Source organism: Thalassophryne amazonica, chromosome 13 (assembly GCF_902500255.1).
Source record: "Thalassophryne amazonica chromosome 13, fThaAma1.1, whole genome shotgun sequence".
Classification (NCBI taxonomy): domain Eukaryota; kingdom Metazoa; phylum Chordata; class Actinopteri; order Batrachoidiformes; family Batrachoididae; genus Thalassophryne; species Thalassophryne amazonica.
Window position 1 is genome coordinate 328,363 of NC_047115.1, and position 13,159 is coordinate 341,521.

Here is a 13,159-nt window from a genome sequence, read left to right on the forward strand (position 1 = left end):
ATAATGTTAATAAGCATCTTGTCCTGATTTCTAAGGGCCCCGTTACTGATTATTTAACACTTATCACAAGGGCCTTAATACAAAGTGTTGCTGTATTTTCTGATATTTTATCAACTACACAGATCAAAAAAAGTTGCAGAATGAGAAGATGATTTTATAGTATTTTATAGTTTTTATTTTTTTTATTTTGTTAAGATTGGCAGAAAGGAGTGCAAGTGGACAGTTCTCATTGATCCATGAGCATAGTTATTCCTATCTCTTATTGACAATCTTTAAATGTGGCTCGCACAAGGTTTCAGCGTGAGTTCCTCCTTGATGAATGTTTATCTCCAACAATTCTTTATTATCACAAATACACTGAACCAATGAAACAAACTGTTTCCAGTACATCATTAGTACTCAATAAATTAATCTGAACATCAAAAATTTAACTACAGCATTGTTTTGCAGATAATGTGTCTTATTGTAATCATCAATACATCAGAAAAATCAATAAATAAGCCTAAAAATACAACTACAATATTACTGATTTCATCTCAGCTTTAAAAAAAGTCACAGTTGAATCAAAACATTGTCCTGAAATATTTGTTAATCAATGTTAATGATCATATCATTAAAGATATCTTGATCAGATTCACATTACTGATCAAATTATTATCCATGTCCCTGTCCATATGGCACTGTATATTTCATGTGTTTCATTGATCAACATTTTAAGTCACAGTGCCATTATCAAGAAATGTAGCGTATTGTAAGTTCTAACCAGAAAGACTCAGATTTCAAAGGTTTTGTTCAGAGTCAGCTAATTGGTAACAGCTGTATATCCAAAAGGAAACAACTGGGCCAATTCCATTTATCAACTTTCAACCAATAGGAAGCATACACCTTATTTAAAAATGTCGGTTCAATCTCATCTCCCTACTGCTTGCAGACGTTGCCTGACACGCTACCCCATCCAACCCACTGCCACCTGACACCTGGGGTACGCTCCACCCTGCCTTCTTCTGATGGCAGGATTCGAGATCAACACATCCTTTTACCATCATATTTTGGACCTCCCCCAAAGACCGTCCTAACATTCAGATGTCCTAACATGACATTCAATGTCATTACGGGTTAAATCTGTAACTGCTTCTCGTCTCCTGAGTCTTCATGGTAGAACTGGTTTAGAATTAGAAATTGATATAATTCTCCAGTAGACTGTGTTATTAGAGTTTGGACCCATATTTAGATTTGACTAAATCTGGAAACTTGGGCAAAAATTGAAATAAAAACAGCATCTAATACAGAAGAACCAGGACCAGCAGATGTTTTTTTTACATCTGATTCAACAAAATTCTCAAATATGTTCAGAAAAGTTTAAATTTGTTTTAATTACCAAAAACTTAAAGTTGTTCGAAGTTTAAAAATAAAATAAAATAATCCGTATTACCCTGAGCGCTCTCTGTCAAGGCCTGACAAATGTGCTTATCAGCACTGAAGCGAGGTAGAAGCCCATTCCTGAAATTTCAAGAATACTGGTGTCACAACTCAATTCTGAGCATGTTAACAGCCGCGCCACCTGCCCTTCTGAAAACCTTACGCACCAGACCATGAATGTGCTTCCCGTATTAAGTTATTTAACAAAATATGTAAGACGAAACATCTTTCTATGCTTAAGTATCAGAACCAGGAAATTCAGAATGTAATTCTGAATTTACAAAAACTTCACTGGACTGAACCCTGAATGCCACCGATCCAGAGATGAAGGAACCAGTCTGGAAGAAAGGTTGCTGGTTCAAATCCTGGATCCAGCTTGGAGGATCTACCTTAAGTACTCCAAGGTTGAAGAGTGGCATTTCCTCAATGCAATCAATATCAAGTGATGATGAGACTTTATGAAAATTCATATTTCTGGAACAGAAAAACCATACTAAATTAAAGAAAGATTTGTGCAATTCTCTGTGTGGAAACACTTCTGAGAGGAAATTTGGGCAGAATTTAAAATTTAGATGTACCATCTGCCTTTTTTTCCTAATAAACTCAGAGCTCCTGCATTTCAATCTCAAGACAGACTCCAATTTTTACAAGATGAGATCTGGCTTCTCCTCACTGAAGTTACAGAGGATGCTCTTGGCGCCGTTCTGCCAGGAATACAGTGCCTCCATTGGAGTTTTCTCATCCTGCATGACAGAGTCAAAGACACAAATGTCTTACCTCCACATAAACCATTGTGTTAAATTTGATAAAACTGGTTCAAGGTTATGTTTAACAGGGTTAGGATGGGTTGAGAGTTTTGATGTTGAGTGTTTGGGTTAGAGGGTCACATTTAAGGGGGTGGAGCTTAAACTGGGTATTAGTGTTTGGGTATATGGTAGGTTGAGTCAGAGGAGGTCGGGAGGGTTGGAAGTGATTTGATGATTTGAGGATGTTTGATGACTGAGGATTAGATGGATAGGATAATGCTTTAGAGCAGGGCTCTTCAACTCATTCCAGAAAGGGCTGAGAGGGTGCAGGTTTTCTTTCCAACCACCCACTCCACCAGGTGGTTTCACTGATTAGCATCATTTTGAACAGGTGGAATCAGGTAATCAGTGAAATCAGCTGGTGAAATCAATGGGTGGTGGGAAAGAAAACCTGCACCCTCTCAGCCCTTTCTGGAATGAGTTGAAGACCTCTGCTTCAGAGGCTAAACTGGTGGCTCTGAGACCAGAGGATCCTTGGTTCAACACCAGAAAACCACTAAGAGCAAGGTCCTTTTTCTGCACGTTGCTCCTTGCATGACATGTTGACATCAGTGTGCGAATGTGAGGAATCAATGGAAAACACTTGGAGCATTTGCTTCATAAGGAAAGCACTATATAATGCAGTCCATTTAGGCAGATTGAAGGGTCCAGTGTAGGGAGTTGGGGTTTGGACAGTTGAACATAAGAGGGTTGGGGTAATTTGTAGAGCCAGGGCACCCAGCCAGTGGATCGCGGTGACCAGTTGATCACAGGCTGAGTTCCAGTCATTCACATGAAAAAAAAAAATCTCACATAGTTCTTTCTATCTGCGCATGCACAGGGTCGAACAGGCGCGAGAAGCTACAATTGAGCAAGTGCACAATGACGGAAGCTAAAAAATCGGAGACATTTTCATTCAGAGTGGGAGGACGATTATTTTTTCATTTATTTGAATGCCAAGTCCATGTCTTTTCTGCAATGCAAACGTGGCTTTACCGAAAAAAGGGTTTTTGTAGCAACATTTCAAGACAACATTTCAGGACCTACAATGCAAACTTCCTGGCTAAATCCCCTCTGCCTGCCCAAAAAAGTTCAGGAATTGAAAATTCAGCTAGCAGCACAACAGTCCATAAATATGGAAGATGTGATGGATGTGGCTAACAAAATTGCATGTTCTGTTTGGGCCAGGAGGAATCTGCAGAGGTGATTATTCTGTGTGCAGCTGGATGAAACAGGTGCAGAACACATAGATCTGCTGCTGCATACAGAGGTTTGCTGAATTTTTGCCCAAAATTAAAAAGAATTTCTGAAATGTTCAAACCATGCTGAATATGGACAGCTAGAAGACAGTCGCATAGCTGAAAGGCTAAATCCAAGAGCCACACATGACGGCTGCATGTTACACCTGCTATCAAGCAGGTTGCAACAGTGTGATCTGCAGAACCTTCCACATATGGACACAGAACATAAGCATTGGGGCAAAGACTGGGTGGAGCTTCAGAGTGTACATTATGATGATCAAGTGTAGAGCATCTTGTCAGAATTTGACAGGCGCTTTACTGACTTGGCACGCATTTGGGGAAAATCTAGATGTGGACTGTATAATGTCCAAAGTGGCATCACTTTCCAACCTGGATAGCTGTGCCTGAGTCTGTCTTTTCACACATGACAGCTGCACTCAGCTCCTACTGTCCAGACTATGAGAGACCAGCTGCCTCGTCTCAGTGCCAGAAGTCCCACTAAGGTAGAGAAAAAAAGTTTTCCAACTTGTATTAGGCGTTGTATTATTTGGGTTGTTTGTTGTTGTGTTGTTATGGGCCAGTCCTAGGCCTCAATCAATCAATCAATCAGTCAATTTTATTTATATAGCGCCAAATCACAACAAACAGTTGCCCCAAGGCACTTCGCATTGTAAGGCAAGGCCATACAACAATTACGTAAAAACCCCAACGGTCAAAACGACCCCCTGTGAGCAAGCACTTGGCGAGTGGGAAGGAAAAACTCCCTTTTAACAGGAAGAAACCTCCAGCAGAACCAGACTCCTCATGCTGTGGAGGGGAGCAGAGATCAATCACTAATGATTAAATGCAGAGTGGTGCATACAGAGCAAAAAGAGAAAGAAACACTCAGTGCATCATGGGAACCCCCCAGCAGTCTAAGTCTATAGCAGCATAACTAAGGGATGGTTCAGGGTCACCTGATCCAGCCCTAACTATAAGCTTTAGCAAAAAGGAAAGTTTTAAGCCTAATCTTAAAAGTAGAGAGGGTGTCTGTCTCCCTGATCTGAATTGGGAGCTGGTTCCACAGGAGAGGAGCCTGAAAGCTGAAGGCTCTGCCTCCCATTCTACTCTTACAAACCCTAGGAACTACAAGTAAGCCTGCAGTCTGAGAGCGAAGCGCTCTATTGGGGTGATATGGTACTATGAGGTCCCTAAGATAAGATGGGACCTGATTATTACGAATAAGCTACACTTATTACAAGTACCGTTACTGCTAAAGGAGGCCGAGGAATAACTAAACATTTCACACCCAGAGCAGAAAAGTGCGGGAGAGACAGGAGAAGCTGCCATGCTAAATCGGCTAAGAGCTAGTAGCTGCGCTAAGCTAGCGGATTCCTAAAAACACGCAAAGTGAATAATGTGTAAATAATTTAGAGGTGATTCAGCAGAAGGAGTGCTTTAGTTAAGGCACGTGAAGATTACACTGGGAAACAAATCGTAATCTAGATAACTAGATCAATCTAACTGCGCAGATTAAACAGCTAACAGATACAGCAAAACACCGCTGTGCTCCGGAACAGGAAGTGATACAATACCGCAGTGAGAGCCAACCTGATATGGTACTATGAGGTCCCTAAGATGGGACCTGATTATTCAAAACCTTATAAGTAAGAAGAAGAATTTTAAATTCTATTCTAGAATTAACAGGAAGCCAATGAAGAGAGGCCAATATCGGTGAGATATGCTCTCTCCTTCTAGTCCACGTTAGTACTCTAGCTGCAGCATTTTGAATTAACTGAAGGCTTTTCACGGAACTTTTAGGACAACCTGATAATAATGAATTACAATAGTCCAGCCTAGAGGAAATAAATGCATGAATTAGTTTTTCAGCATCACTCTGAGACAAGACCTTTCTAATTTTAGAGATATTGCGTAAATGCAAAAAAGCAGTCCTACATATTTGTTTACGCCATCCAGAGTAAAGATCTGGTTAGACACCATGTTTCTAAGATTTGTGGGGCCAAGTACAATAACTTCAGTTTTATCTGAGTTTAAAAGCAGGAAATTAGAGGTCATCCATGTCTTTATGTCTGTAAGACAATCCTGCAGTTTAGCTAATTGGTGTGTGTCCTCTGGCTTCATGGATAGATAAAGCTGGGTATCATCTGCGTAACAATGAAAATTTAAGCAATGCCATCTAATAATACTGCCTAAGGGAAGCATGTATAAAGTGAATAAAATTGGTCCTAGCACAGAACCTTGTGGAACTCCATAATTAACCTTAGTCTGTGAAGAAGATTCCCCATTTACATGAACAAATTGTAATCTATTAGATAAATATGATTCAAACCACCGCAGCGCAGTGCCTTTAATACCTATGGCATGCTCTAATCTCTATAATAAAATTTTATGGTCAACAGTTTCAAAAGCTGCACTGAGGTCTAACAGAACAAGCACAGAGATGAGTCCACTGTCTGAGGCCATAAGAAGATCATTTGTAACCTTCACTAATGCTGTTTCTGTACTATGATGAATTCTAAAACCTGACTGAAACTCCTCAAATAGACCATTCCTCTGCAGATGATCAGTTAGCTGTTTTACAACTACCCTTTCAAGAATTTTTGAGAGAAAAGGAAGGTTGGAGATTGGCCTATAATTAGCTAAGATAGCTGGGTCAAGTGATGGCTTTTTAAGTAATGGTTTAATTACTGCCACCTTAAAAGCCTGTGGTACATAGCCAACTAATAAAGATAGATTGATCATATTTAAGATCGAAGCATTAAATAATGGTAGGGCTTCCTTGAGCAGCCTGGTAGGAATGGGGTCTAATAAACATGTTGATGGTTTGGATGAAGTAACTAATGAAAATAACTCAGACAGAACAATCTGAGAGAAAGAGTCTAACCAAATACCGGCATCACTGAAAGCAGCCAAAGATCAATCAATCAATTTTTTTTTTTATATAGCGCCAAATCACAACAAACAGTTGCCCCAAGGCGCTTTATATTGTAAGGCAAGGCCATACAATAATTATGTAAAACCCCAACGGTCAAAACGACCCCCTGTGAGCAAGCACTTGGCTACAGTGGGAAGGAAAAACTCCCTTTTAACAGGAAGAAACCTCCAGCAGAACCAGGCTCAGGGAGGGGCAGTCTTCTGCTGGGACTGGTTGGGGCTGAGGGAGAGAACCAGGAAAAAGACATGCTGTGGAGGGGAGCAGAGATCGATCACTAATGATTAAATGCAGAGTGGTGCATACAGAGCAAAAAGAGAAAGAAACAGTGCATCATGGGAACCCCCCAGCAGTCTACGTCTATAGCAGCATAACTAAGGGATGGTTCAGGGTCACCTGATCCAGCCCTAACTATAAGCTTTAGCAAAAAGGAAAGTTTTAAGCCTAATCTTAAAAGTAGAGAGGGTGTCTGTCTCCCTGATCTGAATTGGGAGCTGGTTCCACAGGAGAGGAGCCTGAAAGCTGAAGGCTCTGCCTCCCATTCTACTCTTACAAACCCTAGGAACTACAAGTAAGCCTGCAGTCTGAGAGCGAAGCGCTCTATTGGGGTGATATGGTACTACGAGGTCCCTAAGATAAGATGGGACCTGATTATTCAAAACCTTATAAGTAAGAAGAAGAATTTTAAATTCTATTCTAGAATTAACAGGAAGCCAATGAAGAGAGGCCAATATGGGTGAGATATGCTCTCTCCTTCTAGTCCCCGTCAGTACTCTAGCTGCAGCATTTTGAATTAACTGAAGGCTTTTTAGGGAACTTTTAGGACAACCTGATAATAATGAATTACAATAGTCCAGCCTAGAGGAAATAAATGCATGAATTAGTTTTTCAGCATCACTCTGAGACAAGACCTTTCTGATTTTAGAGATATTGCGTAAATGCAAAAAAGCAGTCCTACATATTTGTTTAATATGCGCTTTGAATGACATATCCTGATCAAAAATGACTCCAAGATTTCTCACAGTATTACTATAGGTCAGGGTCAGGGTGTTCTGAAGAGGAGGTACTGCTGGCCCACCACCACCAGAGGGCACCCTGCCTGGAGTGCGGGCTCCAGGCACAAGAGGGCGCTGCCGCCTCACAGGAGTAGCCGGGGTGACAGCTGACACTCATCACCTATGACAGCTGTCACCACTCATCTGATCAGCATCGGTATATCAGCAAGACGTCATCTCCACCTCTTTGCCGAGATATCGTTTTACCTGGAAGGTAACGTACCTCAGCTGACTGTTTGACAGTATTCTTTGGTAACTTTGTGCGTTGTATTGTGGACTACTTTTCCAACGAGAGGTGGAGGTAGCTTTCCTGCCATACGGATTCCTGGGTGCAAACGCGCCCTCATTTAATTGCTTTTTGTTCCTCGCCAGCAGTACCAGGTCCGGCACGCGGAGGCAGTGGCCACCTGGGAGTTCGGGACTTGGCGGCTCCAGTATTCCCGGGGTCTGGTGGCGGAGGAAATCGTGTGGTTCCGGTTCTGCTTTGGACAGGCGTCTCCTATCTTCGAGCCTGCCCACACGATACCTTTGTGAATTGACTTTTGTCTATTGTTGTAATCTGTTGTATTTGTTGTGCACATTCACAACAGTAAAGTGTTGTTATTTAACCTACTCCATTGTCCGTTCATTTGCGCCCCCTGTTGTGGGTCCGTGTGCCTACACTTTCCCAACAGATACGTCTTTGGGATGGTTATGAGTAATTTTTTCTCTAATAGTTAAAATTTTATTAGCAAAGAAAGTCATGAAGTCATTACTAGTTAAAGTTAAAGGAATACTCGGCTCAATAGAGCTCTGACTCTTTGTCAGCCTGGCTACAGTGCTGAAAAGAAACCTGGGGTTGTTCTTATTTTCTTCAATTAGTGATGAGTACTAAGATGTCCTAACTTTACGGAGGGCTTTTTTATAGAGCAACAGACTCTTTTTCCAGGCTAAGTGAAGATCTTCTAAATTAGTGAGATGCCATTTCCTCTCCAACTTACGGGTTATCTGCTTTTAGCTGCGTGTTTGTGAGTTATACCACGGAGTCAGGCACTTCTGATTTAAAGCTCTCTTTTTCAGAGGAGCTACAGCATCCAAAGTTGTCTTCAATGAGGATGTAAAACTATTGACGAGATACTCTATCTCACTTACAGAGTTTAGGTAGCTACTCTGCACTGTGTTGGTATATGGCATTAGAGAACATAAAGAAGGAATCATATCCTTAAACCTAGTTACAGCGCTTTCTGAAAGACGTCTAGTGTAATGAAACTTATTCCCCACTGCTGGGTAGTCCATCAGAGTAAATGTAAATGTTATTAAGAAATGATCAGACAGAAGGGAGTTTTCAGGGAATACTGTTAAGTCTTCAATTTCCATACCATAAGTCAGAACAAGATCTAAGATATGATTAATGTGGTGGGTGGACTCATTTACATTTTGAGCAAAGCCAATTGAGTCTAATAATAGATTAAATGCAGTGTTGAGGCTGTCATTCTCAGCATCTATGTGGATGTTAAAATCGCCCACTATAATTATCTTATCTGAGCTAAGCACTAAGTCAGACAAAAGGTCTGAAAATTCACAGAGAAACTCACAGTAACGACCAGGTGGACAATAGATAATAACAAATAAAACTGGTTTTTGGGAGTTCCAATTTGGATGGACAAGACTAAGAGTCAAGCTTTCAAATGAATTAAAGCTCTGTCTGGGTTTTTGATTAATTAATAAGCTGGAATGGAAGATTGCTGCTAATCCTCCGCCTCGGCCCGTGCTATGAGCGTTCTGGCAGTTAGTGTGACTCGGGGGTGTTGATCATACAACATATTCATCCTGCTGTAACCAGGTTTCTGTAAGGCAGAATAAATCAATATGTTGATCAATTAGTATATCATTTACTAACAGGGACTTAGAAGAGAGAGACCTAATGTTTAATAGACCACATTTAACTGTTTTAGTCTGTGGTGCAGTTGAAGGTGCTATATTATTTTTTCTTTTTGAATTTTTATGCTTAAATAGATTTTTGCTGGTTATTGGTGGTCTGGGAGCAGACACCGTCTCTACGGGGATAGGGTAATGAGGGGATGGCAGGGGGAGAGAACAACTCTGCTTCCTGGTCCCAACCCTGGATAGTCACGGTTTGCAGGATTTAAGAAAACTGGCCAGATTTCTAGAAATAAGAGCTGCTCCATCCAAAGTGGGATGGATGCCATCTCTCCTAACAAGACCAGGTTTTCCCCAGAAGCTTTGCCAATTATCTATGAAGCCCACCTCATTTTTTGGACACCACTCAGACAGCCAGCAATTCAAGGAGAACATGCGGCTAAACATGTCACTCCCGGTCCGATTGGGGAGGGGCCCAGAGAAAAGCGCCTACTTGTGCTTATTGTTTACACCAGACATATTTACTTCAATAATGTATTACTATTGTTAAAACTTTATATTTGTGCCAGAAAATTGTGTTATTATATTGGCGCACAATAAATTGTGGCCACACTGTGGCTTTCAATGTGTGTTGGTAGACCTCAATACACTGTCAACTTTAACAGTAAATCTTTGTTAAAAGAAGGTTGGGCACCCCTGGTTTAGGATGTTGCATCTTTAAGACTTACGTGGCTCAGCATTAGAGTTTTGGGGTTGTGCATTAGGTTTCAGAGATTTGGACCACTGAGGGGGAGGAGATTGGCGGTTATACTGTACTGAGGAAATCAGGTCAAGTCTGAGAGGATGCACTGGTGCTGTGCTTTGCCTCATCCATAGAACCACATTGGGTCCTGGATGGCAACCATCCAGGCATACAACTGTTCCATTCCCACATCTCTAAAATAACCATCTGTCTGCGGTTGCCAGGTGACACATGGGTGACACCTTGACCGTCTCCACCTCAGGTCTTCAACACACAGGGACTTGCTTGCTGGATTACAGGTGCTTTAGGAAGGGTGAGGTTTATTGGGCTGGGATTCACAGCTAGGAAGTTAGGCATTAGGTTTAGGATGATATTGTTTGAGTAAACTGTCGCTAGAGGGTTACTGGTAAAAGTTGGGTGACTAGGAAGTTGTCTGGGTTAGGTTCCTTACGCAGTTCTTGGTGTTGAGACTGGCACCGTACATCATCAGCAGTTTGATCATCTTAAATCTGTTGATTCTCACGGCATCATGCATCGGTGTGTCTCCGTCCTCCAATAACAAAAGATGCAATCCAGTCAGTAAACATCACAGGCTGAAAGTTCACTTTTTCACAGATTTTGCATTTGTATACGAGTGAGGTCTCACTCTGTCTTTGGCATTGATGTCCGCTCCACAATGAATAAGGTGTTCTGCACACTCACAGTGTCCTGTCCTCACTGCAACATGGAGAGGCGTGCTGTGCAACTGAGACAGTGACAAGAGACAAGGAGAAAGGGGACAGGAATCAAGAGAGTTGGCAACACTAGAAGACAAGGAGGAAGGAGGAGATGCAGGGACATGTGAAACCAGGAGAGAAGAGATGACAGTGCTCACAGGGACAAAAACAAGGTCAGAGGAGACACAACGAGGAGACTTTTTTAGGTTTTCTTGCTAACTGCAATAACTGAAGACAGTATGTCAGCTGATCAGGACAGCTGTGGTAAAGATGTCCTCTGACGTCCACATGAGGACAAACCTTGTCTGTGGAGGTGAAGTCAGCTCCTTTATTAATGAGGAGCTGCAGAGCGGGCAGGCTGCCTCCTCTGCAGGCCCAGTGCACGGCCGTGGCCTCCAGCTGGAAGACACACACACAAAACACACACACACACACACATATAAGCATCATACAACACACATACTACAGAAAAATATACACACACGCACACACTGTACAACATAAATAATATAACACAGCAATAAATTAAAAACATCATACACACACCGTGCAACATACACAACATAGAAAAACACAAACAATACAACTCTTGTACAACATACAAAAAATAACACAAACAGTACAACACATATACAACATACAAAAACACAAACAGTACAAGTACAACACATATACAACATACAAAAACACAAACAGTACAAGTACAACACATATACAACATACAAAAACAAACAGTACAACGCATATACAACATACAAAAACACACACAGTACAAGTACAACACATATACAACATACAAAAACACAAACAGTACAAGTACAACACATATACAACATACAAAAACACTACCAGTACAACGCATATACAACATACAAAAACAAACAGTACAAGTACAACACATATACAACATACAAAAACAAACAGTACAACATACAAAAACAAGCAGTACAAGTACAACATATATACAACATACAAAAACACAAACAGTACAAGTACAACACATATACAACATACAAAAACACAAACAGTACAACACATATACAACATACAAAAACACAAACAGTACAACGCATATACAACATACAAAAACACAAACAGTACAACGCATATACAACATACAAAAACAAACAGTACAAGTACAACACATATACAACATACAGAAACAAACAGTACAACGCATATACAACATACAAAAACAAACAGTACAAGTACAACACATATACAACATACAAAAACACAAACAGTACAAGTACAACACATATACAACATACAAAAACACAAACAGTACAACACATATACAACATACAAAAACACAAACAGTACAAGTACAACCCATATACAACATACAAAAACACAAACAGTACAAGTACAACACATATACAACATACAAAAACACAAACAGTACAAGTACAACACATATACAACATACAAAAACAAAAACAGTACAACTCTTGTACAACATACAAAAACACAAACAGTATAACGCATATACAACATAAAAAACCACAAACCATACAACGCATATACAACATACAAAAACACAAACAGTACAACGCATATACAACATACAAAAACCACAAACAGTACATTGCATATACAACATACAAAAACCACAAACAGTACAACGCATATACAACATACAAAAACACTAACAGTACAACTCTTGTACAACATACAAAAACACAAACAGTACAACTCTTGTACAACATACAAAAACACAAACAGTACAACGCATATACAACATACAAAAACACAAACAGTACGACTCTTGTACAACATACAAAAACACAAACAGTACGACTCTTGTACAACATACAAAAACACAAGCAGTACAATGAATATACAACATACAAAAACACAAGCAGTACAACGCATATACAACATACAAAAACACAAACAGTACAACGCATATACAACATACAAAAACAAACAGTACAAGTAGAACACATATACAACATACAAAAACACAAACAGTACAAGTACAACACATATACAACATACAAAAACACACACAGTACAAGTACAACACATATACAACATACAAAAACACAAACAGTACAAGTACAACACATATACAACATACAAAAACACTACCAGTACAACGCATATACAACATACAAAAACAAACAGTACAAGTACAACACATATACAACATACAAAAACAAACAGTACAACGCATATACAACATACAAAAACAAACAGTACAAGTACAACATATATACAACATACAAAAACACAAACAGTACAAGTACAACACATATACAACATACAAAAACACAAACAGTACTACGCATATACAACATACAAAAACAAACAGTACAAGTACAACACATATACAACATACAAAAACACAAACAGTACAAGTACAACACATATACAACATACAAAAACACAAACAGTACAACACAT

General features: G+C 40.0%; 1 protein-coding gene across 1 annotated transcript in view; it reads right to left on the reverse strand.

The window, feature by feature from the left end:
- Positions 1 to 696: 696 nt before the first annotated feature.
- The window catches only part of LOC117523860 (ankyrin repeat domain-containing protein 1-like), a 47,098-nt gene continuing 34,635 nt past the window's right edge, over positions 697 to 13,159 (reverse strand). Inside the window, exons 6-9 of the mRNA XM_034185473.1 lie at positions 11,051 to 11,149; positions 10,681 to 10,779; positions 10,486 to 10,584; positions 697 to 2,162 (exon numbers count right to left, since the gene is read on the reverse strand). Coding sequence (XP_034041364.1) covers positions 2,064 to 2,162; positions 10,486 to 10,584; positions 10,681 to 10,779; positions 11,051 to 11,149 — 396 coding nt within the window. The 3' untranslated portion in view covers positions 697 to 2,063. The remainder of the gene's footprint in view (positions 2,163 to 10,485; positions 10,585 to 10,680; positions 10,780 to 11,050; positions 11,150 to 13,159) is intronic.